Source organism: Anomaloglossus baeobatrachus, chromosome 1 (assembly GCF_048569485.1).
Source record: "Anomaloglossus baeobatrachus isolate aAnoBae1 chromosome 1, aAnoBae1.hap1, whole genome shotgun sequence".
NCBI classification, from domain to species: Eukaryota; Metazoa; Chordata; class Amphibia; order Anura; family Aromobatidae; genus Anomaloglossus; species Anomaloglossus baeobatrachus.
The window spans coordinates 693,398,766-693,426,399 of NC_134353.1; the positions used below are offsets into that span (position 1 = coordinate 693,398,766).

The window sequence follows — 27,634 nt, forward strand, 5'->3', positions numbered from 1 at the left end:
CGCAGGGGCGCCGTACGAGAAATGTAGAGTCTGAGTGCTCTCACCAAATCTAACAAGTGCAAATCCTTTTCACATTGGTGAACTGGATGAGGATAAAAAGAAGGTAAGGAAATATCCTGATTGAGATGAAAGGGGGATACCACCTTAGGGAGAAATTCCGGAACCGGACGTAGAACCACCTTGTCCTGGTGAAACACCAGGAAAGGGGCTTGGCACGACAACGCTACTAGCCCAGACACTCTCCGAAGGGAAGTGACTGCTACTAGAAAAAACCACTTTCTGCGAAAGTCGTGAGAGGGAAATATCTCTCATTGGCTCGAATGGTGGTTTCTGAAGAACCATCAGCACCCTGTTTAGATCCCAGGGTTATAACTGCCGCTTGTAAGGTGGAACTATGTGACAAACCCCCTGCAGGAACGTGCGTACCTGTGGAAGTCTGGCTAGGCGCTTCTGGAAAAACACAGAGAGCGCTGAGACTTGTCCCTTAAGGGAGCCGAGCGACAAACCCTTTTCCAGTCCAGATTGAAGGAAGGACAGAAAAGTAGGTAATGCAAATGGCCAGGGAGAAAAACCCTGAGCAGAGCACGACAGAAAAATTTTCCACGTCCTGTGATAGATCTTGGCGGACGTTGGTTTCCTAGCCTGTCTCATAGTGGCAATGACGTCTTGAGATAACCCTGGAGACGCTAGGATCCAGGACTCAATGGCCACACAGTCAGGTTGAGGGCCGCAGAATTCAGATGGAAAAACGGCCCTTGAGATAGCAAGTCTGTTCGGTCTGGTAGTGCCCACGGTTGGCTGACCGTGAGATGCCACAGATCCGGGTACCACGACCTCCTCGGCCAGTCTGGAGCGACGAGGATGGCGCGGCGGCAGTCGGCCCTGATCTTGCGTAACACTCTGGGCAACAGTGCCAGCGGAGGAAACACATAAGGGAGCTGAAACTGCGACCAATCCTGAACTAAGGCGACTGCCGCCATAGCTCTGGGATCTTGAGACCGTGCCATGAACATTGGTACCTTGTTGTTGTGCCGGGACGCCATGAGGTCGACGTCCGGCACCCCCCAGTGGCAACAGATCTCCTGAAACACGTCCGGGTGAAGGGACCATTCCCCTGCGTCCATGCCCTGGCGACTGAGATAATCTGCTTCCCAGTTTTCCACGCCTGGGATGTGAACTGCGGATATGGTGGAGGCCGTGGCTCCCACCCACATCAAAATCCGCCGGACTTCCTGGAAGGCTTGCCGGCTGCGTGTGCCGCCTTGGTGGTTGATGTATGCCACCGCTGTGGAATTGTCCGACTGAATTCGGATCTGCTTGCCTTCCAGCCACTGCTGGAACGCTTTCAGGGCAAGATACACTGCCCGTATTTCCAGAACATTGATCTGAAGCGAGGACTCTTGCTGGGTCCACGTACCCTGAGCCCTGTGGTGGAGAAAAACCGCTCCCCACCCTGACAGACTCGCGTCCGTCGTGACTACTTCCCAGGATGGGGGTAGGAAGGATTTCCCCTTCGATAATGAAGTGGGAAGAAGCCACCACCGAAGGGAAGCTTTGGTCGCCTGAGAGAGGGAGACGGTCCTGTCGAGGGACGTCGACTACCTGTCCCATTTGCGTAGGATGTCCCATTGAAGGGGACGCAGGTGAAACTGCGCGAAAGGGACTGCCTCCATTGCTGCCCCCATCTTCCCCAGGAAGTGCATGAAGCGCCTCAAGGGGTGTGACTGGCCTTGAAGGAGAGATTGTACCCCTTTCTGTAGTGACTGCTGCTTGATCAGCGGAAGCTTCACTATCGCTGAGAGGGTATGAAACTCCATGCCAAGATACGTCAGTGATTGGGCCGGTGTCAGATTTGACTTTGAAAAATTGATGATCCACCCGAAACCCTGGAGAGTCTCCAGGGTAGCGTCGAGGCTGCGTTGGCATGCCTCTTGAGAGGTGCCTTGATTAGCAGATCGTCCAAGTACGGGATCACCGAGTAACCCTGCGAGTGTAGGAGCGCTACTACAGTAGCCATAACCTTGGTAAAAACCCGTGGGGCTGTTGCCAGGCCGAACGGCAGTGCCACGAGTTGCAGTTGTTCGTTTCCTATGGCGAAGCGCAAGAAGCGCTGGTGTTCTGGAGCAATCGGTACGTGGAGATAAGCATCTTTGATATCGATCGATGCAAGGAAATCTCCTTGGGACATTGAAGCGATGACGGAGCGGAGGGATTCCATCCTGAACCGTCTGGCTTTTACGTGTTTGTTGAGCAGTTTCAGGTCCAGGACCGGGCAGAAAGACCCGTCCTTCTTTGGGACTACAAACAAGTTGGAGTAAAAACCGTGGCTCTGTTGCTGGAGAGGAACAGGGACCACCACTCCTTCTACCTTCAGAGTGCCCAGCGCCTGCAGAAGAGCCTCGGCTCGCTCGGGAGGCGGGGATGACCTGAAGAATCGAGTCGGGGGACGAGAGGTGAACTCTATCTTGTAACCGTGAGACAGAATGTCTCTCACCCAGCGGTCTTTTATTTGTGGCAGCCAGGTGTCGCAAAAGCGGGAGAGCCTGCCACCGACCGAGGATGCTGCTAGAGGAGGTCGAAAGTCATGAGGAAGCCGCTTTGTTAGCGGCGCCTCCGGTGGTCTTTTTAGGACGTGACTTAGACCGCCATGCATCAGAGTTCCTTTGTTCTTTCTGAGACCTTTTGGACGAGGAGAATTGGGACCTGCCCTCGCCCCGAAAGGACCGAAACCTCGACTGCCCTCTCCTCTGTTGGGGTATGTTCTGTTTGGGCTGGGGTAAGGATGTATCCTTTCCCTTGGATTGTTTGATGATTTCATCCAAACGCTCGCCAAACAGCCTGTCGCCAGAAATTGGCAAACTGGTTAAGCGCTTTTTGGAAGCAGAATCTGCCTTCCATTCCCGTAGCCACAAGGCCCTGCGGAGTACCACCGAATTGGCGGCCGCAACCGCCGTACGGCTCGCAGAGTCCAGGACAGCATTAATAGCGTAAGACGCAAATGCCGAGGTCTGGGTGGTAATGGATGCCACTTGTGGCGCGGACGTGCATGTGGCTGCTTCAATTTGCGCTTGACCTGCTGAGATAGCTTGTAGCGCCCATACGGCTGCGAATGCTGGGGCAAAAGAAGCTCCGATAGCTTCATAGATGGATTTCAACCAGAGCTCCATCTGCCTGTCAGTGGCATCTTTGAGCGAGGCCCCATCTTCCACTGCAAGTATGGATCTAGCCGCCAGTCTGGAGATTGGAGGATCCACTTTGGGACACTGAGTCCAACCTTTAACCACGTCAGGGGAAAAAGGATACCGTGTATCCTTAAGGCGCTTAGAAAAAACGCTTATCTGGACAAGCATGGTGATTCTGGACTGCCTCTCTGAAATCAGAGTGGTCTAGAAACATACTCGGTGTACGTTTGGGGAACCTGAAACGGAATTTCTCCTGCTGAGAAGCTGACTCCTCCGCCGGAGGAGTTGAGGGAGAAATATCCAGCATTTGATTGATGGACGCAATAAGATCGTTCACTATGGCGTCCCCGTCTGGAGTATTAAGATTGAGAGCGCCCTCAGGATCAGAATCCTGATCAGCTGTCTCCGCATCATCAACCAGAGATTCCCCCCGCTGAGACCCTGAACAATATGATGTCGAGGGAAATTCTAAGCGAGCCCGCTTAGTCGGTCTGGGACTGGGGTCTAAGACAGAACCCTCAGCCTGGGGTGTATGAGATACCCCGGGAGGACATTGTTGGTCCAACTGAGGGGGGCCAGGGAACAATGATTCAACAGAGTCCCTTTGCTGAGATACCGGCCTGGACTGCAAGGCTTCTAGTATCTTAGCCATAGTCTCAGAGAGGTTTGCAAACTCAGTCCCCGTCACCTGGACAGTGTCAACAGGTGGCTCCCCCTGGGCCCCTCTTAGCAGAGGCTCTGGCTGAAGAAGTGCCACAGGGGCCGAACATTGTACACAATGAGGGTCAGTGGGACCTGCCGGCAGCGTACAAGCGGCGCAGGCAGCATAATAAGCCTGTATTTTGGCACCCCTGCCTTTGTGGGCGCCATGCTATTGTTTTCCCTGAGTAACACAATAGGGTATATAGCCAGAATGAACTGTGCTCATACAGTGAAAGAGTATACTATAAACAAATAATGTATCAATACACTACAGCACCATGGGGCTAGCACCAACAGGTGCTGCTTACCACCCGCTTTAAAGCGGTTGTGAGGCCACCAGAGACCGTGTCTGGGTCTCCCAGGGTTTGTCCCTCTCTGCAGCGTCGGAGGAGCTGACAGGAATGGCTGCGGCGTCCTGACGAGAGGAGGGAGCCGTGGGCGTGGCCGAGAAAGTGCGGGAACTGGTGCTCACACTGTGTACAGTGAGGGGGGTGGAGAATGGAAATCATACTCCAGCCATCAGTGCTGCTCGTTCCGTGCAGCGTCCCGCCCTTCCCCTGCCTGTCAGGGCTGGGGGCGGGAGAAAGGAAACTAGGCCGCAAGAAAGCCGGGGACTCGAGTATAAGCGTGGCCGCCGTAAAAGCGCGGCCCGCCGAAGTCCCCGGCGAACTACAAGTCCCAGCCGTGCCGCAGTTTCCCATGGCAGCGGCGGTTAGCGCGGTAGCCCCTACATATAAACACACTCAGCGACGCTGAGTGTGTAATGGCACAGTTTAACCCGGTCAGCGCCGCGGTCCCCGGTGCACTAGCACACCCAGCAAAGCTGAGGTGTTGCCGTGCGCGGTCCCCACAGGGATACAGAGTACCTTCAAGTAGCAGGGCCATGTCCCTGAACGGTACCCGGCTCCTATCCAGCAGGCTCCACAGGAGTTGTGGATGAAGCACGGTCTCAGTGCCTGGAGACCGATAGGATCCCACTTCGCCCAGAGCCCTGAGGGGGATGGGGAAGGAAAACAGCATGTGGGCTCCAGCCTCCGTACCCGCAATGGATACCTCAACCTTAACAACACCGCCGACAAGAGTGGGGTGAGAAGGGAGCATGCTGGGGGCCCTATATGGGCCCACTTTTCTTCCATCCGACCTGGTCAGCAGCTGCTGCTGACCAATCTGTGGAGCTATGTGTGCAGGTCTGCCTCCTTCGCACAAAGCAATAAAACTGAGGAGCCCGTGGGAGCACGGGGGGTGTATAGGCAGAAGGGGAGGGGCTTAACACTTGAGTGTAATACTTTGTGCGGCCTCCGGAGGCATAGCCTATACACCCCAATTGTCTGGGTCTCCCAATAGAGCGACAAAGAAATATGGTATATTATTATTCTTAGAAGTACTACAGATCTATACCACCTTCTAGCTCGTCTCCGGTAATTTTCATACTGTACACACTGTATGGAAACTTCTTTTATACATGACTGTTTCGACAGCAGCATGTTTAGTACCCCATCACTATTAAGATGTGCAAGTGGTTTGGCGTGTTATAAAGAAAAAAATAAATCTAGCAAAAAATTTCCTTCCACCACCATTAAAAATTTTTTTACAAGCAGGAGATATGGGCAAGTAGGTGTGATATTACTGCAGTGAGCATTTATACAGGAGGTGAAGGGTAGTAATAAACTGAAAAAAGGTACTGACTTCTAAAAATCTATCTATATAAAAAATAAAATGAAAAGATATTTAACTTGTATCGTTAGTATGGGGCTGATACAAAAAAAAAAACAACAAAAAAACCCACCTCACTGACCACCCTGATCCTTCAACAGGCGAAGTGCCCCACTCTCAGAGTTATAAGGGCATGTTTTTAGTCTTCTCCACTAGATTTAGTAATGTCAAGCTTGTACACACAAGATGACAAGGCAATTATATCGAAAAACATAAAAAAAGGTCCTATAAAAAATTGTCACTTACCTTTCCAGCAGCAAATAGATGACAGCCTTTAACAGCCTCAAACACTGTGAGAGCAACCTCTGGCTGTGCCGGCAGGTGGGCCTGGGCCAGAGACTGCTTCACTTTCTTCACATCAATTAAGCACAATGCACGCTCTTCTCCTACGAACAAATGGAACATTCAAGAGTTAAATAAGTTGCTGGTTATCGATACTTGCAACGCAAAACAAGTAATGGGAGTGGGGGATGCTTGTAGGGGTTTTTCACTACTTTAATAGTGATCATTTAACAGTTGGATGGGTGATCAATACCAATCCAATAGGGGTCTGACATCAAGCACCCCCAGTGATCAGCAACAGTCAGAGGCCGGATATAGGTACATGGAGAAGAACCGCATAATAGTAACCGGCAGCAGCCTCTAAACAGTGTATAAGAGAGGGTGCCCACAAAATACTTGACCTAACCACCCATTTACTAATGATGGTTGAGTCTGTTGGGGTTTTGTGTAGACAAGACTTCTTCTGTGTAGACAATTCATTTAACCTTGATTAGGTAACTATCCCTTCAAAAGGCAACCAGGTCTGTGAATTACAGATGGATACTGCCTTATAAATCAGGTGTAGACCCCCAGGAAATACTAAATTGATGGAACAGAAGACCGCAACTGGGCACTTGCAACAGCCGAAATTGAAGATGGACTCAATAAAAAGTCCATCTTTGGTCTGGGAGCATCTCTAACCTTAGTGCATCTGCTCCTTTCCTGTAGCAATTGGTTGTGACAGACAAGTAGAAAGCAAGTTATATACTACTTATATTGTGGTCTTTAATGGCAAAGTCTCATCACTTGTAATCAAAATCCAGTAAGTGCAGATTTTATTGACAGTTATCATGGTGACCAATTTAACAGTCAATAGCTGTGATCCTCATGTTGAGCAACCAAAGATACCATGTAGCCCTAGTGTTACTCTTGAGAGGGTTATCCAGGACTATTTAATTTCTATTTTATTATGGACTACCTGCTAATTACCTGTCTGTTGTGCCCGGCGCCAATCTCTGCTGACACAGAGCAGACAAAACGCTCCTGCTGGCGAGTCGGCGGCATCCTCTGACATCACGTCAAATTAAAAAGGTCCGTGGCGCCTCGGTCAGGTGTCTTAACACGGATAATAGCCAGATATCCTTCCGGGAAGGACCTAGCCAAGGAGTGGCTCTTAGTAGGAGACCACCATAACCACCATATTAAGTGGCCCTTTTAGTCAATATCCAACTCTTGACGAGTTTAAAGATATGACAAGGGAAATACCAAGGCCAGGTATCCATCCACAGACACCTGTTTCGTGGTATTGCCCCTCATCCGTGTGGAGTAGGATCCTGGCCAGATGGTAGCAATGCCTAGTAGACCAGCAAGACAAAACAATCTCTGATCTCAGGGAGACCAGCCAGAGAAAACATTGCCGGCAGCCAGCGAAGGCGCTCAACACAGTGAAATCCTAGGTGCATTGCCCCCTGGAAGTATGCAAATCAAAGAAGGGAATTTTGTTTACTTACCGTAAATTCCTTTTCTTCTAGCTCCAATTGGGAGACCCAGACAGTGGGTGTATAGCTACTGCCTCTGGAGGCCGCACAAAGAACTACACTTAAAAGTGTAAGGCCCCTCCCCTTCTGGCTATACACCCTCCCGTAGGAGTACGGATTCCTCAGTTTTAGTACCAAAGCAAGGAGGAGGAAAGCCAATAACAGTTTCAAAAACAAATTCAATCCGATAACAAGATCGGAGAACTTAAGAAACAACATGAACAACATGTGCACCCGAAAAACGAAACCCTAAGAACAAATAGGGCGGGTGCTGGGTCTCCCAATTGGAGCTAGAAGAAAAGGAATTTACGGTAAGTAAACAAAATTCCCTTCTTCTTTTTCGCTCCTAATTGGGAGACCCAGACAGTGGGACGTCCAAAAGCAGTCCCTGGGTGGGTAAAAAGATACCACATGAACGGGCTGTCAGACAGCCTCTTCCTACAGGTGGGCCACCGCCGCCTGAAGGACCTGTCTACCTAGGCTGGCATCTGCCGAAGCGTAGGTATGCACTTGATAGTGTTTGGTAAACGTGTGCAGACTCGACCAGGTAGCCGCCTGGCACACTTGCTGAGCCGTAGCCTGATGCCGCAATGCCCAGGACGCACCCACGGCTCTGGTAGAATGGGCCTTCAGTCCAGATGGAATCGGAAGCCCAGCAGAACGGTATGTGTGAAGAATTGGTTCCTTGATCCACCGCGCAAGGGTGGATTTGGAAGCTTGCGATCCCTTATGCTGACCAGCGACTAGGACAAAGAGCGCATCAGAACGGCGTAGAGGCGCCGTGCGAGAAATGTAAATCCTCAGTGCTCTCACCAGGTCCAACATATGTAAACCCTTTTCAAATTGGTGAACTGGATGCGGACACAAAGATGGCAAAGTGATATCCTGATTGAGATGAAAGGAAGAAACCACCTTGGGAGAAAACTCCGGAATTGGACGCAGTACTACCTTGTCTTGGTGAAACACCAGGAAGGGAGATTTGCAAGATAACGCCGCTAGCTCGGACACTCTTCGAAGAGACGTGACCGCCACAAGAAAAACTACTTTTTGAGAAAGCCGAGAAAGGGAAACCTCTTTCAAAGGCTCGAAAGGCGGCTTCTGGAGAGCAATGAGAACCTTGTTCAGATCCCAGGGTTCCAATGGCCGTTTGTAAGGAGGAACGATATGACAAACTCCTTGGAGAAAAGTGCGTACTTTAGAAAGCCGTGCCAAGCGCTTCTGAAAGAATACGGATAGCGCGGAGACTTGACCCTTAAGCGAGCTAAGCGACAAACCTTTTTCCAACCCAGACTGTAGGAAGGAAAGAAAAATTGGCAATGCAAATGGCCAGGGAGAAAACCCTTGAGCCAAGCACCACGCTAAGAATATCTTCCACGTCCTGTGATAGATCTTAGCTGAGGATGGTTTTCTAGCCTGTCTCATTGTGGCAACAACTTCATGAGATAAACCTGAGGCCGCTAGGATCCAGGACTCAATGGCCACACAGTCAGGTTCAGGGCCGCAGAATTCAGATGGAAAAACGGCCCTTGAGACAGCAAATCTGGACGGTTTGGTAGTGTCCACGGTTGGCCTACCGTGAGATGCCACAGATCCGGGTACCACGACCTTCTTGGCCAATCTGGAGCGACGAGTATGGCTCGATGGCAGTCGGACTTGATTTTCCGGAGAACTCTGGGTAACAATGCTAGAGGTGGGAACACATAGGGGAGTCGGAATTGCGACCAATCCTGAACCAAGGCGTCTGCCGCCAGCGCTCGGTGATCGTGAGACCGTGCCATGAAAACTGGGACCTTGTTGTTGTGCCGTGACGCCATCAGATCGACGTCCGGCGTCCCCCAGCGGCAACAGATCTGTTGAAACACGTCCGGGTGAAGGGACCATTCTCCTGCGTCCATGCCCTGGCGACTGAGAAAGTCTGCTTCCCAGTTTTCCACGCCTGGGATGTGAACTGCGGATATGGTGGACGCTCTGCTTTCCACCCACGTCAAAATCCGCTGGACTTCTTGAAAAGCTTGGCGACTGCGTGTTCCCCCTTGGTGGTTGATGTATGCCACCGCCGTGGAATTGTCCGACTGAATCCGAATCTGCTTGCCTTCCAGCCATTGTTGGAAGGCTCGCAGGGCAAGATAGATTGCTCTGATTTCCAGAACATTGATCTGCAGGGTGGACTCTTCCTGAGTCCACGTCCCCTGAGCCCTGTGGTGGAGAAACACCGCTCCCCACCCTGATAGGCTCGCATCCGTCGTGACCACTGCCCAGGACGGGGGAAGGAACGACTTTCCCTGTGACAATGAGGTGGGGAGAAGCCACCAACGCAGAGAGTCCTTGGCAGTTTGAGAGAGGGAGACAGTCCTGTCGAGGGACGTCGATTTCCCATCCCATTGGCGTAGAATGTCCCATTGTAGAGGGCGCAGATGAAACTGCGCGAACGGGACTGCCTCCATTGCTGCTACCATCTTTCCTAGGAAATGCATGAGGCGCCTCAGTGAGTGCGACTGGCTCTGAAGGAGAGATTGCACTCCAGTCCGTAGCGAGCACTGCTTGTCCAGTGGAAGCCTCACTATCGCTGAGAGAGTATGAAACTCCATGCCAAGATAAGTCAGAGATTGGGTCGGGGTTAGATGAGACTTTGGAAAGTTGATAATCCACCCGAAACTCTGGAGAGTGTCTAGTGCCACCTTCAGACTGTGTTGGCATGCCTCTTGAGAGGGTGCCTTTATAAGCAGGTCGTCTAGATACGGGATGACCGAGTGACCCTGCGAGTGCAGAACAGCTACTACTGCTGCCATGACTTTGGTGAAGACCCGGGGGGCTGTTGCCAGACCGAAAGGTAACGCTACGAACTGTAGGTGTTCGTCGTGTATGACGAAGCGTAGGAAACGCTGATGCTCTGGTGCAATCGGCACGTGGAGATACGCATCTTTGATGTCTATTGATGCTAGAAAATCTCCTTGAGACATTGAGGCTATGACGGAGCGTAGGGATTCCATCCGGAACCTCCTGACTTTTACGTGTCTGTTGAGCAACTTTAGATCCAGGACGGGTCGATACGATCCGTCCTTTTTTGGGACCACAAACAGATTGGAGTAAAAACCGTGACCTTGTTCCTGAAGAGGGACGGAGGTCACCACTCCTTCCGCCTTTAGAGCGGCCACCGCCTGCAACAGAGCATCGGCTCGGTCTGGTGGTGGAGAAGTTCTGAAGAAACGAGTTGGCGGACGAGAACTGAACTCTATCCTGTACCCGTGAGACAGAATATCCCTCACCCAACGGTCTTTGACGCGTGACAGCCAAATGTCGCCAAAGTGGGAAAGCCTCCCACCGACCGCGGGTGTGGGAATCGGAGACCGCAAGTCAGGAGGACGCCGTCTTGGCAACGGTTCCTCCGGCTGTCCTTTTTGGGCGTGACTGAGACCTCCAAGAATCTGAGCGTCTCTGGTCTTTTTGAGTCTTTTTTGACGAGGCGAATTGGGACCTGCCCGGTCCTCGAAAGGACCGATAACCAGACTGACCCTTCCTCTGTTGGGGTTTGTTTTGTCTGTGTTGCGGTAAGGATGAGTCCTTACCCTTGGAGTGTTTGATGATTTCATCCAAACGCTCTCCAAACAATCGGTCACGAGAAAAAGGCAAATTGGTTAAGCACTTCTTGGAATGAGAATCTGCTTTCCAATGTCTCAACCACAGGGCCCTACGCAAAACAACGGAGTTGGCTGATGCCACTGCCGTGCGGCTTGTAGCGTCAAGAACAGCATTAATCGCGTACGACGCGAATGCCGCCATTTGCGAGGTCAATGGTGCTACCTGCGGGGCAAATGCACGTGTGACTGAGTCGACTCGCGCAAGCCCGGCTGAGATAGCTTGGAGTGCCCATACGGCCGCAAAAGAAGGCGCTAATGACGCTCCAATCGCTTCATATATGGATTTCAGCCAGAGCTCCATCTGCCTGTCAGTGGCATCTTTAAGTGCCGCTCCATCTTCAACTGCAACCAAGGATCTAGCTGCAAGCCTGGAAATTGGAGGATCCACTTTTGGACACTGGGTCCAACCCTTGACCACCTCAGGGGGAAAAGGGTAGCGTGTATCTTTAAGCCGTTTAGGAAAACGCCTTTCAGGATAAGCGTGGGGTTTCTGGATTGCGTCTCTAAAGTCAGCGTGGTCCAGAAAAGTGCTTAATGTACGCTTAGGGTACCTGAAATGGATTCTCTCGTGCTGCGAAGCTGACTCCTCTACAAGAGGAGCTGGTGGGGAAATATTTAACATCTTATTAATGTTAAATATAAGATCATTAACTATGGCGTCACCATCTGGTGTATCTAGATTGAGAGCGGTCCCAGGATCAGAATCCTGATCAGTTACGTCCGCCTCATCACCCATAGATTCATCTCGCTGGGATCCTGACCATTGAGATGAATGTGAAGGCCCGTCATAGCGAGCCCGCTTAGGCTGCCCGGGGCCATCGTCCGAGTCAGAGTCTTCACCCTGAGGTGTATATGCCCGTCCCGGAGCTTGGAGCTGAGGGGGACCAGGGGGCAATGATTGCACAGTGTCCGTGGCCTGAAGTATAGGCCTAGCTCGCAATGTGTCAAGAATTTGTGACATAGTGAGAGACATTCTGTCAGCAAAAGCTGCAAACTCAGTTCCTGTCACCTGGACAGCATTCACAGGTGGTACACCCTGGGTCACGTCCAGCAGAGGTCCCGACTGTGCAAGCGCCGCAGGGGCCGAGCACTGCACACAATGGGGGTCCGTGGAGCCTGCTGGTAGAAAAGTCCCACATGCGGTGCAGGAAGCATATAATGTCTGTGCCTTGGCACCCTTGCGTTTTACGGACGACATGCTGCTGGCTCTCTGCAATGTGAGAGAGTCTATAGCCAAAGGGCGACCAGCGCTATGTAATACCAAGTATTTGTAGAAACAAAATACTAAGAATACTACTGGCACAAGAGGGGGTGAGCCCTGAGGGCTGCTTACCGCCCGCTGAATAGCGGGTAAGAGGCGCAGAATTCCTTGTCTGGGTCTCCCCGGCTCCCCTCTGCAGCTCAGCGTGTCAGCAGGAATGGCTGCCGGTGTCTGTGGAGAGGGGCGGTCCGTGGGAGTTCCCAAACAAAAGTGCGGGAAACAGTGTCCCCTCTGTGCCGATTGTGAGGGCTGGAGTATGTAAAAACGACTCAAGCCCTCGGCGCTGATGCACTGGCCAGCGTCCCGCCCCTCTCCTGACTGGCAGGTCTGGGGGCGGGAACGAACGGAAGCAGGCCGCAAAAAGCCGGGGACTCGAGTTATCAGCGCGGCCGCCGTAAAAGCGCGGGCCGCGCTGAAGTCCCCGGCGCACCACAAGTGCCAGCCGCGCCGCAGTCCCAGCGGCCGGCGTGACCGATTTCCAGAAGTGGCCAGCGTCCCGCCCCTCTCCTGACTGGCAGGTCTGGGGGCGGGAACGAACGGAAGCAGGCCGCAAAAGCCGGGGACTCGAGTTATCAGCGCGGCCGCCGTAAAAGCGCGGGCCGCGCTGAAGTCCCCGGCGCACCACAAGTGCCAGCCGCGCCGCAGTCCCAGCGGCCGGCGCGACCGATTCCCAGAAGTGTGCCTGCTTCAGCGAAGCTGAATGAGGCCATGGCACAAGCGCCGTAGCGCTGATGTCCCCCGGCGCACTACAACACCCAGCATGCTGCGGTGTGAGCGCCAAATGCACGGGGACACAGAGTACCTTGAGGAAGCAGGGCCATGTCCCTGATGTACTCCGCTCCATCCAGCATCTTCTCCAGGGGCTGTAGATGGAGCACGGTCTCAGTGCCTGGAGACCAGTAAATCCCACTTCACCCAGAGCCCTGTAAAAAGGGATGGGGAAGGAATCAGCATGTGGGCTCCTGCCGCCGTACCCGCAATGGGTACCTCAACCTTACAAACACCTCCGACATACAGTGGGGTGAGAAGGGAGCATGCTGGGAGCCCTGTATGGGCCCTCTTTTCTTCCATCCGACATAGTCAGCAGCTGCTGCTGACTAAAAACAATGGAGCTATGCGTGCGTGTCTGACCTCCTGCGCACAAAGCTAAAACTGAGGAATCCGTACTCCTACGGGAGGGTGTATAGCCAGAAGGGGAGGGGCCTTACACTTTTAAGTGTAGTTCTTTGTGCGGCCTCCAGAGGCAGTAGCTATACACCCACTGTCTGGGTCTCCCAATTAGGAGCGAAAAAGAAAAGGTCCGTGGAGCCTCTGTTAGGAGTCTCGACATGGAAAATAGCCAGATATCCCTCCGGGAAGGACCTAGCCAAGGAGTGGCTCTTTTTAGAAGACCACCATAACCATCATATTAAGTGGCCCTTTTAGTCAATATCTGGTTCTTGACGAGTTTAAAGATATGACATCACGTCGGCAGAGTAGCAACTTCTCTTACGCTCTGCTCTGTTGAAATGGGGCAGATGAGACACAGAAGCAGTCAGTGACCGCACTCAGCCAGCGCCAAGTAGAACCGGCTGGTCTTTAGCAGCTATCTGCCTGTTACTTTTTAGGCCTATGGTAAGAAAAAATCTGGATAACCCCTTTACTCAAAACATTGAAGATAAAACGGATCTGTCTCAAGATGTTAAAATACATACTGCATACATTAATAAATCTTAGACCTAGTGAGGCTGGTGCACTTACTTTGACAATCCATGCCTAAATGGCAAAATAATCCTATTAAGAATAATCTTTCAAAATAGATTATAAAACCATTCTGACAGAGCTTTTCAATGTAAGAACACCAGTCTCAACAGGTCTTTGAGCTTTATGTAATAAGTGCAGTTTGTATTGGGAACCTAAAAAGAATTGCAACCAGATTTGAGGATATTCTTTTTTTTTTTTCTATTTGGAAGGTAAATAGCAGGATCAAAAATCTTTACATATCTATTTTTTGAATTGTGCAGCTACCTGCTATAAGTAGGAGTTTCTCCAGCTCTTTCACGATATGAACTTGGAACACTGCCCCGACTCCAGGAATGTGAGTGAGAGAATTCTTTAACACATTCAGAGCATACAGGCCTTCCTCGGCTCCGACCAGAACTATCTGCATGAAAAGAAGAAAAGCACAGTCTATGATGTATAATGTATGTCAATATCTTTATATGTATGTAAATACGACTATATATGATATTAGTCTGATTGGTGTAGTATATGCAAGCAAGCCACAGAGTACATAAAACGGAGGTCAGAGAACACATAATACAGTGAGGTTACTGCTTTAGAAGAGAGTATAATGTACAGTATATCACAAGAGAGTCCTTTTTGATGGGTTAACACTGAAAATATGACACTTTGATACAATGTAAAGTAGTCAGTGTCCTGCTTTAAAACAATGTAGATAATTCAACACACAACCATTAATGTCTAAACCGCTGGCAACAAATGCAAATACACCCCTAAATGAAAATTGCCAATTTGTGACCATTTAGCAATTTTCTGGAACCATGTCCTGTGGTCTAATGAGATCAAAATACACTTATTCAGTTCAGATAGTTTCAAGTGTGTGTTGCGGTAACCAGGTGAGGAGTAGAAAGATAAGTGCTTGTTGCCTACAATCAAGCATGGTGGTGGGAGTGTCACGGTCAGGGGCTGCCGGCTGTGGGAAGCTACAGTTTATTGATGGATCTATGAATACCAATTTGTACTGGGACATAGTGAAGTAGAGCATGATTCCCCCCCCCCCCCCCCTTCGGACACTGGACCGCAGGACAATATTCCAACAGGATAACGACCACAAACACACCATGAAGATGACCACTGCCTTGCTAAAGAAACTGAAGGTAAAAGTGCTGAACTGGCCAAGCATGTCTCCATACCTAAACCCTATTGAGCATTTGTGGGGCATCCTCAAAAGGAAGGTGGAGAAGCACAAGGTCTCTAACATTCACAAGCTCTGTGATGGAAAGAGAAATAAAAGAGGATTCCAGTGGCTCCTGGGAAGTTCTAATGAAATCCATGCCCAAGAGAGTTAAGGTATTGCTTGAAAATAATAGTGGCCTCACAAAATATTATCACATTGGACACAATTTGGCCATTTTCACTTAGGGGTGTACTTACTTTTGTTGCCAGCGTTTTTTGCAATAATGGCTGTGTGTTCAGTTATTTAGAGGACACAAGAAATGTACACTGTTATACAAACTGTACACTGACTACTTTACATTGTATCAAAGTGTCATATCTTCAGTGTTGTCCCATGAAAAGATAGAATAGAATATGTACAAACTTGTGAGGGATGTACTTACTGTGTATATAAATATATATATACCATGTTTCCCCGAAAATAAGACCTCCCCCGAAAATAAGCCCTCCCAGGAGTTTTCAGGGAAGCTTTAATATAAGACATCCCCTGAAAATAAGACCTAGTCGCCGTCAATAATGAAGTGTCATGCAGCGGTGAAAAAGTTAAAAACACTGCAGGACACTTCATTATAGGCAGCCGGCACCTCCAGAAGAGAGAAGACAGAAGAAAGAAGACCCCCGATCATACTTACCAGACGCCGACCGGAAGCAGGTGAGCGCATCAAGGTATCAAGGTCCTGCAGCGGAACACACACACACACACACACACACACACACACACACACACTATAAATTGCATCCACACACTCACCACATCCAGCAATATCGCTTGCTTCTCAGCGGCGATACTGTGCATGCAGTGATCTTCCAGGACCTGCCAAGGATCACATGGCCGGAAGCATGTGGTATCTCCAGATTTTGTGAGTGTGTGCGCGCGTATGTGCGATATTGTGAGTGTGTGTGTGTGTGAGTGTATGCGATCAGATGTGTGTGTGTATGCTGTCTGATGTGTGAGAGTGTGTGTGTGTGTGTGTGTGAATGTATGCGATTGGATCTGTGAGTGTCGGCAGGAGGCCGAGGAGGACGGCGTGCAGCACATCTGCTGGGCCCACCCACCGGAGAGCACAGGGAGAAGTGATGTGTGTGCGATTGTGTGTGTGTGTGTGTATATATATGCTGTCTGATGTGTGACTGTGTTTTAATGTGTGAGTGTCGGCCAGACGCAGGGGAGCACAGCTGCAGGGAGATCATAGGGCGAACTGATGTGTGTGTGTGTGTGTGTGTGAGAGAGAGAGAGAGATCTGACGTGTGTGTGTGTGCGCGTGATCTGATGTCAGCTAGATGCAGGGGAGGCATGCAATGTACCTGCTGGGAGTTCACAGGAGGATCTGGGAGCCATACAGACGCCTGGGGCTGGTAAGTATGACGATCCTGGGATGGGGGGACCTGCTTTTTGTGGGGCAAAAAAAATATAAGACAGTGTCTTATTTTCGGAGAAACAGGGTGTGTGTGTGTGTGTGTGTGTGTGTGTGTGTGTATATATGTTACATCTCGTGGCTCTCCTCTTGCAAGGAATGAGGTGGTCCCCCATTCCTTGTCTGCCGCGAGCCCTCCTGCTCAGCAGCGCCAAAGGCCTGGGAGACTGCAGGAGTTTCCTCCTCCTAGATGCAGCAGAAGGGTGACACCTAGTGGTTTACTCCTTGTAAGGAATGGAGTGGTCTCCCATCCCTTGCCTGCCACGTGCCCTCCTGCTCGGCATCGCAGAGGGTCGGAGTGGTTGCACAGTGTGCAAAGGATAGATGCTCAGGGAAGCAGCAAGACTTCCCTTAGCTCTGCACATTGTGAAACCGAAGATCCCGCCTTTATGACCCAGAGGCAGGAGGTTGAGCATGTGCCCCACGTGACGTCTTCTGATTCGCTCACTGGTATCACACGGCCAGATAACGAGGCTGGTGATGTGCTGAATCCTGACTGGCCGGGCCAGGACGTCACAGATCATGATTGGGTCACATCCGTCTCGCGCCCGCCCTTGGCTGGAGCTACATCTCCTTAAAAACCCCTCCTGCCATCATGGCGGCGCGCGACCGTCCTTCTATGTTTGGATGTCTGGCAGCGTGCTGCCACGCCACTGTACAGACGTCATTGTATTTTGCAGGTCTCGCCCCTGCCTTGCTGCTCCGGCAGTATTCCGTTTAACAGGCTGTGTTCCTGTCCCAGGTGAGCTCCTTGAATCTCTGTCGGACTCACCTGGTTTCTGAAGCACACGTGCGTGGGCACCTCTGTGCTACCCTCGTGCCATATTCCTGTGACTCCCGCTGGCACACGTGCGTAGGCACCTCTGTGCGTCCCCGTGCAACAGGTACACCGAGTTGTGAGCCCCGTGCCATACAACCCTCACGGGTTAGGGCGGATAGGTGTACGCAGATCGTCTGTGACATTCCAGACGATCGCTAGCAGCAACCCGCTCACTCTTCTCCCACCATAGCAGCGGTCCCTTACACCGCACAGTGGACCTTGACCGGCGGAAGCTGTCCATATACCATCTTGGCACGCTTCCCCGGGTCCCCCTCGTAACATATATACACATTATATAAATATATATATATATATATATATATATATATATAGTTATTCCTTACTATAAGTGCATGATTTGTCTGGATCAGTGTGTCAGAAATGACTGGATTCACACCTACCTGCTCTGTTAGAGGTATAGTGCAGTTTATGTCCAGCCGATCCTCTCCTTCCAGTTTTAAAAGGGAATTTCCAAGCAATTTCTGTGATCGTAAAGGGAAATAAAGAGACATTAAGTCCACAGAATGCCATGATCTAAGTTTACATATATACTGTGCCTGTGTAATGCAAATAATATCATTCAAGAATGAAATTTAAAGAAAAAAAAAACTTCCATGCTACTTTCACATTAAATATTTCACCAATAGGGTGGGACACAAAGTGACAGTGACACATAAGGAGAGTGAGTAACGCAGCAGCTAGTGTAACGAGAGGTAACAAACACAACAGACTTGTTTCAAGACCATCTGTGTGATAATTACCTTTTCTACAAAACATGTCACCTCCAAAATACTCATCCTGATGTCATGAAAAGAGCAACATACAGTTACATACTAAACTTATACAAGGGGGGCAGCAATTAGAAACAATCACAAATCTATGCCGTCTAGATATACAGAGACTGTACAGTTGTGGCAGCCATTCAAATAATTGCTGCAGTGTAGGACATACTGCCGACAGTCTTTGTGCCGCCATAAAAATACTTCTCAGAGGCTTTATCGGGATAAGTGTGTTAGAGGGCAGTGTTTGACCTATTGTGTGGAGACTTAAAGTGTTAAACTGAGGTTTAGTCTGCACCACAAAAAAAGGGCCAATTTTTATTTTTTCCCCAAAAAGTACCAATTGTTAATGGGAAGTGTTTTATATTGCATCTTCATTTCCACTTATTGGAATAGCTGCCATACTAGACACATCAGATGGACAAGCAAAGGAATGGGAAAAACAGACTCCTTTCAGCCATTTCTGTGGCAGCTGAGTGAAATTAATTACAGCACTATTTTAGTGGTTTTATTTTATTTTTATTTTACCGCTGGAGTGTGGGCTTTAAATCTAAGTCCCCTGACCCGTCTCATACTCACTTGTCGCAGTCTTCATCTATTTCCAGTGTTACTCCGGTCGGTCTCTGTTGGTTTGTTACCTGTTGGCAGGTCCAGTGTTTCATGGAGAGCACTAGAGGTCACAAATCAATACAAGTCTATGAGAGCCTCATTCTGAATCTTATAGATCTATATTGAGTGCTTGAGACGTAACTACTGACTTCCGGACAGTCAGACGTTATGGGCACAAGATGGCGCTGCGGGACCGGAGTTATAAAAAATTTTAAAAAAAAAGTAGACGCTGCCAGAGGTTGAGTATCGGAACAGATCAGGGGACTTAGATTTAAAGCACCACTCCAAGGCTAAAATAAAAAATAAAAAACAACAATGCTGAAATGATGCTTTAATAACTACATCTTTCACATAAATTACGCCATGTACAAGGGGTGTTACGTGATTAGAGCTTTTGGTCCATGGGCTCTGTCTTATATTCATTAGCTTTGCCCTGCTGATTGTTTCTAAAGTTATACATTCTATACATTTGTCAGCAATTTCAGAATGTGAGAATATAATTTGATTACTAGACACACTTGATGTTCAGCAGTCAGTGTAGTGCCAAAACTCCTAGGGGGTGAAACAGCGGTCCTGCCTAACTGAAAAGCATGCATTATAGAACTAAGAAACTAGCTTTTACAACCAGACACACTGAAGGGAATCTATCAGCAGGTTTTTGCTACGTCATCTGAGAGCAACATAATATAGGCAAAGAGATTCTGAATCCAATGATGTATCACTTAGATTACTGGGTGCAGCCGTTCTGACATAATCAGAGCTTAGGTTTAGCAAAGCAGCAGAGCTGATCGAGCTGTCCTGCCCACACCAGGCTCTCAATAGAGATTGTACATTGATAGTGAGGTCTCAATCACAGGAGGAGCCGTGTCGGACTGCCCCTCCTCTGATTGAGACCTCCTGACTTTGTAGGCCAGTAATGATAATCAGCAGGTGATAAAGACTGTAGTTTAAGTAAACAGCACACAGCCTGATGAGAGGCATAGTTGACTGTTTTGGTTTTTTTTTAACTCCTACAGCATGCTGTTCTCAGGTTACATATCAAAAAGCTGCTGACAGATTCCATTTAGGACCTATGGACACCTTTTTTTGTTTTATTTCATGCTTTTAAACATTTTTTACTTTAGAAAGGCTCATCAATTAACCTTCATTAAAAGTACAATAATTGGCGATAAAAATAACAGGCTATAGAATATGCTTACATTTAATATTAAACTTTTTTTTTTTTGACATTTGTTTTTTGTTAATTTGCTGATTTTGTTTTCAATAAAGATAATTTGATTCCAGTTTTGGCTATTTACTCTATGTTCTTTATAGTTTTTTGTTAATATTAAACTTGTTGCCAGCTTTATGTTTATTTGAAAACATACAGTATAATGGAAATATGGGTGCAGCTTACTAATGCAGTATATAGTTCTAGTAAATCAGTGACGGTTTTACTTTGGTAAGCCAGCCGTCCTTGTTAGTACATCTTTCTCCATCTGCCATGTGCCCCTCCAATCCTGGACATGGCCACTGATGAAGGGGTATCTATTTTGACAGATCCAAAAACACCTCTATTGAAAAACACTGTGAATGGGAAAATAGAGCATGCGCAGTGTTCTTCAGTGGCGGGCACTGATAAAAGTGTCTGGTCACATGTCCCTCCATCTGTGACTTTGTCCAAGGTGGGCAGTCTATGAAGCTGGTGCTAACAGTGGGCATGTCTTCACAAAGCAGCTATCTTTTAGTATGCTGAACATATTCGGATTCCTAACGCAGTTAATGAAATGTTATAAGTGGCTCACCTCATACCCACATATTGCTTATACCACTGGAGCTTTTTCCAAATAACAGGAACATCTAATGTGCAGCACACAAACACTCAACTCCGTATATTTACATTTATGCAGAAAGTAATCAATTTATTGTTACTATGTTTCATAGATTACACCTATGTAAAATATTGACAAAAATAGAACGATTTTGTATAGAACTGAATTATACACTTTATTTCAACTGCACATCTAACCCACTACAGTGGATTATAACGCAGTACTTCCCCTCATACACCGTGCATACAGCATGGTGTGTGAGGCTCCCCATAGCTCAGTAACCCGGGGTTGTCATGGTGATGACCCAAGGTTACTATGGCACCGATCGGGAACCTGTGTTCGCATTCCTGGGACCCAATCGCTAGGGACAGGTAAGTGACCGTCTCCCTACCTCTTGAATGCTGTGATTGCACTGATCGCAGCATTCAGGGGGTTAAACTACCGGGTGCGGTGAGGGCACCGTTCCGGGCAGTGAGAGCCGAGTCCCGGCTGTAACATCACCCAGAGATCCAGCGGCGATCTCATGGTACAGCACCCGAACCCCCACGATAACCATGCCTAAAAAAGAATCAGAAACTGGTTATTTTTCATAACCAGCCAAGGTACAGCAGACAGCAGAGGGTTGTAGCCCGCAGCTGCTGCTGTTCCTGTGTAATCCCCCACCCCCCCCAAAAAAAAAACCACAGCTGGCCAAGCTGGCTATCCCTCTATCGAGCTAGTCTATTTTATTCTATATGTTCTTTCTTATTATCTATTCTATATGTTCTCTCCACCTATCTATTCTTTCTATCTAATTTTCTATCTATCCATTTATTCTAGCTATCCATCAAATATCCTATTCTATAATTTTTTTTCCTTTAAAAAATGCATTAACTAAAACACGGCAAAAACGCAGGAAAACGCATGCATTTTTACCGCGTTTTTTATGTCAAACGTAGTGTTTATAGTTGTTAACGTCTGCTAGAGGGTGCAGTTTTGCTGTCAAACCTAAAACGCAGCGTGCGCATTTTTTTTTCTTTAAAAAATAGATAAGGAATAAGCAATTTCTTGGAAATCTAGCCTGTTTTTGGACTTTTGAAAGTCCCGTATACTGTGGATTAGATCAATTTGTCCTGTGAGTATAGAGTATATCATCTCTGCAGAACAGTGAAAAAAAACACTGCTGGTGAGCAGTGGTGCCGAGACAACAAAGATGAAACAGTATAGGTACAATTGTTCTATTAACACATTCAATGTCTTTGGGCAAAGTGTAGGAAGGAATCATCAAGGTCTTCAATAGCTGCTTTGTGGCAACATGGGACCAATGAAATATTATCAGCCCCAAATCGTGCAGCTAGATGATCGACTAGTATGGTATGTTAATGGGAATCTGTCACCAGATTTTTGCCACCTAATGTGAAAGCAGCATAATGTAGAGACAGAGACCCTAATTCCAGCAATGTGTCACTTACTGGGCTGTTTAGTGTAGTTTTGATAAAATCACTGTTTAAGCAGTAGATTATCATTAGAGGGCTACTTGGCATTCTGCAGGTAGTCCAGCATATTCATGAGCTCTGTATAACTGCTAGATCTGCAGCAGAGAAAACATTGATTTTATCAAAATGACAGCAAACAGCGCAGTAAGTGACACATCGCTGGAATCAGGGTCCGAGACAAATGTACCACTAGTCCTAAAGGGACAAGGCTTAGAAGTTGGGTGGAATTTCCCCCATTCCAGAAGAAGTTCCTGCCGATACTGAGGGGAGCAGTGTGATCCACCATGCATCGACAGCTCAGTGGTTAGCACTTCCCTACAATACGTAAAACGTGTCGGCTGCAAGGTGGGTGAACATCAGCTATGTAATCTTTTATAACAAGTACTTACCTAATTGCTTTGTTACCTTATGATGATGTGTAATTAGCTGTAGTTATTTTGTGCTATATGGCCATGGGAATTGTATTCATGATGTGCAATACTGGTTAATGTGCAATACCTTATGTGCAATATTACTTGATGTGCAATATATAGATATTTAAAAGAGAGATATATTGATTCATAGTTCCCAGGGCGTCGGGCACTAAACATGATAAAGCGCTGGGGACACGGCGCTGACAGTGTCACTGAAAGCAAGTGTGAAACTTTCTTGTTCCTTGCCTTATTGAACTGGACACTGAATCGGCTGGATTATCAGGTGATTACGTAGCTGGGCACAGGAGGCGGGGGAGGGAGACTACGGAGTGTGTGGGAGGGGGTGGGGGAAGAGGGGGGAGGGAACTCATCGCACTATACCTACCCACTAAGCAGCAGGGCGGCATCATGCAGTGGCTGATTTGCATGTCAACAAGGTCCTGCCCCTGTTGACATGAAATGATCGGAAGCAGCAAAATTGCGGCAGGAGCGGTCACATGACCACTCTGAGCCGGGGGAGGGGGCTGTCAGCAGGGCAGGTAAGTGCTCTCTATCTACTTACCTGCCCCAATGTAGCCCAATAGGGAAAGAACAAAAAAAGGCAAAATAAGCCGGATAACCCCTTTAGGTTTTCCAGTCATGACTGTTGGTGAGGTTTCCAATGACCATTACAATGAAAATGTGTATCAGCGCAGAAACAAATATCTCCTACTATTCAAAAGATTGCCTGAAATTTGTTTAGTTTTTTAATCATAGGTAAAACAGATCCATGTGGAATATGTTGAATCGATCCAATCCATACATTTATTGATATGTTAACCTGTCTTGAGGGAAGTTACTGAGTAATCTGAAAGAGCATCAGTCTCACTAATAATTCCCTATTAACAACAGCAATATTAATCAGCGTTTTCCACAACTTTGAAGGCGGAATTGTCTTTAAACGTAGGGGCAGAATTTCATAGTGTTTTAGCTGGTAAATAAAATGACACAAATAATCATTCTAAACATGACAAACATGGCAAAAGTGGTAAGAACAAAAAATACATAAATGCACATATACATTTCTTTTTAAATGCTATTTTTTCATTGTGATTCTTTTACTTACAGCATCAGCTTCTGCTTTCTCTCTGGACACTCTCCCACCAGCAACCACCGACTCCAAGGCATTGACCCAGCGCTGCTTATCAGGAAAAGTAGGCGCTAACAAGTAAAGAGTGCGTCCCGGCCAGCAAGTAGTATGCGGGTGAGACTCCACCTTCATCACGTATGGCACATCTGTTAGAGCAGTGTAACAACTGTTAAACCACAAGCTGGTGTATGACCCAGGATTACAGGCCAGCGTAATATGCTTTCTACAAGTAGATTTACAATTCTTCTCTGGCTATAGCTGGACATTTTCAGAAAAAACTACCCTAAAGGCCACTTTACACATGGAGATAAATCTGTGGCAGATCTGTGGTTGCAGTGAAATTGTGGACAATCAGTGCCAGGTTTGTGGCTGTGTACAAATGGAACAATATGTCCATGATGTCACTGCAACCACAGATCTGCCAAAGATTTATCTCTGTGTGTAAAGTGGCCTTTAGGCTATGTGCCATGCCCATGGGTAGGTATGGCTGCAGGTTTCCCACAGCTGATCCCCGGAATCCGCGGCTATCCATAGCTGCAGGATTCCAGCGAAATAGCTGCGGTAAACCTGCGGACCTTCGTGAGACTTACCTGCGGAAGTCCCGGCCTCTATCTCCATAGTGGAGGGCCGGGATTACCACAGGTAATTCTGCAGGAATATTTGACATGCAGTTACGTGCGGCTGCGGGACATCCGCAGCATATTCCGCAGCCGCACATACCACAGCATGGACACAGTACTCCCCATGTCCCATAGGATAACATGGGGAGTGTCTGTACTTGCTGAAAAATGCAGATTTATCTAGAAAATCCAGATAAATACGCAGGCTTGCGTGACATAATATCATGTGAGCCCCAGGAGAATGAATACCGACACAACAGGAATGGCACCAGCATCAAGAGTTGAGTATAAGTGTTATATCTTATGAGGGACAAACATACTGCACCGCCCCTGGCGTGAAACACTTTAAATCCTACGATCAATAACGATTTAGAAGATTGATGGAGGGAGTGTGCTCGCTTTACCGAACCATCATTCAACCCCTGGGACGCGATCACAAGAACCTGATTGTTACAGCTAAAATAGTGGGAACCCTGAACAATATTTTGGTACACATCCAACTCTACGGTCCTTATCTCCTGTTACTATTGTAAAAATGAAAAATTTGGGGCTAAAGCATAATTTTTGTGGGAAATACATTTTTCATTTAATTGTTTCTACTCTGTTTTCATTGCGGTGAAGAACCTGAGGGTCAACAAACTTACAAAATGTGGTTTTGAATACCTTGATGGGTGCACTTTTTAAAAAGGCGTCACTTTTAGGCATTTTTTTTGACATATAGACTCCTAAAAGTCACTTCAAATCTGAAGTTGTCCCTAATTAAATAGAGTTTGTTGGAAAACTTGCTGATAAACTTTAAACCATTCTACTTTTTTAACAAAAAAAAAACTGATGTAAAGAAGACATGTGGTAAGTGTTATTATTTTTAGTGCTATGCCTATCTGTTTAAGGGTTCACTCACATCTGCGTATAAAAAAATGTGGTCCTATTTTCATACAAAAAAGTTGGACGAGTGCTATGCAAGTGTGCGATTATTTTCGCGCCTAGCATCCGTATGACATGCATTTTTTGTCTCATCAACTATTATTCTACTGTCAATTACAAGAGCACTTACAGTGTTCTTTGCTACACAATTGTCCTTTACCTGAAAAAAAAGGACGGCATACGAATGGTCTGTGTACCGTCTACTTTTTTCTCCACACATAGACTTACAAAATGTTTTAAGCGATTATTGCATGCTGCCATTTTTTCCGCAGGCCAAAGACAGCTGAGGAAAAAAAAAAATGCAGATCGGCACTACTTTACTGTTTAACACTGGTGCGAGTGCAATCTGATTTTTTTATTGTTTTATTATATATATGCAGATGTGAATGCTTACAGGCAGAAAAATTAACAAAAAATAGTGATTTATTTTTCAAAATTTTCATCAAATCAGATCTATAGATGATCTTCGGCACTTTAGTTTTAGATTTTAGTTCCTCACCTGATTTTGCAGTATTCACAAGTTCTGTGGATCCCACAGCTCCATGAACAGTTACATCACCATCAGGAAGACAGAGCTCAAACTCCTCCACAGGTCGCTGTCCTCCTGTGGACAAGAACTCAAAGAGTCAACTTAACTGAAAGACTAAATAGAACAGTAAGCCTGACCGGTGTATAGACAGTGTAAAGAATCGACGGCAGTGCCTTACATGTGAGAGATCAAACGCTCAGCATTCTTTATTAAAAAATGTAATCCAATGAATACCTTCTTTGACTTCATTATCGTGGATTAGTATCTTAGATCCCTCCAGCACAATGTATTTTCTGTCCCAACCTTGTTGCCCACGTTTGTTGTTCCTTAAAAAATGAAATTGCACATAAAAGAAAATGCTTAGATATCAAGGATAAGAACTTATATCTGTTTATTTAGCACACTGAAGACAAAATCAGAGAAAAACTCAACCAAGGCACAGATGTCTATTAGGCTCCTGCCAAAAGCAAGATCTAATAGGCTGTCTGTCAGTTTTACATTGACAGACAAAATGAAAACCAACATAAAAACAAAAACCTCATTCCAATATTATTCCTTTTTTTATGTTTATTTGGCCTCCATCCTCCCCCCAAAAAACAATAATGGTCAATAAATTGTATGTGTGGACTAGTCCGGCAAAAAACCCCATAAAAACAAGCCTTTGTACAGCTCCAATTATTAAAACGTAAGAATTGAAACGTGTCTTCAAATACAACCATTTAATAATTATCTAATAGGGAATGTGTAATTAGATTTTTGCTACCGTATGTAGTCTGACAGCTGCATGATGTAGGATCAGAGACCCTGATTCCAGTAAAGTTACATAGTTACTTAGGTTGAAAAAAGACCTAGGTCCATCTAGTTCAACCTTCCTCCACCAGTTCTACATTTGGTCACTAAGTCATTTATAACCAACAATGTTGTGTGTACTGAGGAAATCATCCAGCCCCTTTTTAAAAGCTGTTCTATATCTGCCATTACTACCACTTGTGGTAGGGCATTCCACAGTCTGACTGCTCTAACTGTAAAGAACCCTTTCCTATTTAGCTACCGGAATCGCTTTTCTTCCACTCGCAGTGTATGCCCCCTGGTCCTTAGTACTGTCTTTGGAAGAAATAAGTTATGTGCCAGTCCTTTATATTGTCCACACATGTATTTATACATATAAATGAGATCTCCTCTGAGACATCTTTTTTCTAAGCTAAACATATCTAACTTTTTCAACCTGTCATCACATGGGAGGCCTCCATTCCTTGTAGTAGTCTAGTTGCCCGCCTTTGAACTGACTAACTTCTGAATGTCCTTTTTAAAATGTGGAGCCCAAAACTGGATCCCATATTGCAGATGTAGCCTTACAAGTTTACTGGGTGCCGTAGTTGTGACAGAATTAAAGTTTCTCTGACGCCCTCATTGGAGGACACAGGACCACGGGTGTTATGCTGCCTATCCATAGGAGGACACTAAATAGATGCAAAAGCATAGCTCCTCCTCTGCAGTATACACCCCCTGGCCGGGCCAGGCAACCTCAGTTTTAGCTTAGTGTCTGTAGGAGGCACTTCCTTTCAAGGTTTGTTATTTTTTGAGAGCAACGGTTTCCTTTTGGGACCGATCTCCCACTACCATCAATGGGCGGGAACGTGGAGTATCGCCTCCACGTACCCCCTCCTGCGACGCTGGATCCTGGGCTGGACGACGGGTTCCACAGACACCGATTTTCCAAAGCCCAGGGTAGAGGCCTGTGCCTCTATAGCCCAATTCCTCAGCCCCTCTTTGCAGGCTCTGAGTTGAATATGGCACCGGTGTGACCGGACACAGCAGGCTGACTCTGCTATTTTCACTGCCTGGACGGAAGCAGTG

The 27,634-nt window shown here is 47.4% G+C and overlaps 1 protein-coding gene across 6 annotated transcripts in view; it reads right to left on the bottom strand.

Moving 5' to 3' along the window:
• The window catches only part of CIT (citron rho-interacting serine/threonine kinase), a 304,000-nt gene that overhangs the window by 41,710 nt on the left and 234,656 nt on the right, over positions 1-27,634 (bottom strand). For 5 of the 6 annotated variants that reach the window (XM_075320265.1, XM_075320246.1, XM_075320294.1 and 2 more), the window contains 6 exons: positions 26,012-26,103; positions 25,748-25,852; positions 23,681-23,850; positions 17,890-17,970; positions 14,303-14,438; positions 5,844-5,983 (listed from right to left, as the gene is read on the bottom strand). In XM_075320265.1, the coding sequence (XP_075176380.1) occupies positions 5,844-5,983; positions 14,303-14,438; positions 17,890-17,970; positions 23,681-23,850; positions 25,748-25,852; positions 26,012-26,103 (724 nt within the window). Of the gene's footprint in view, positions 1-5,843; positions 5,984-14,302; positions 14,439-17,889; positions 17,971-18,249; positions 18,287-23,680; positions 23,851-25,747; positions 25,853-26,011; positions 26,104-27,634 lie in introns of those variants that run through there. The other variant, XM_075320284.1, reaches the window with a different exon arrangement.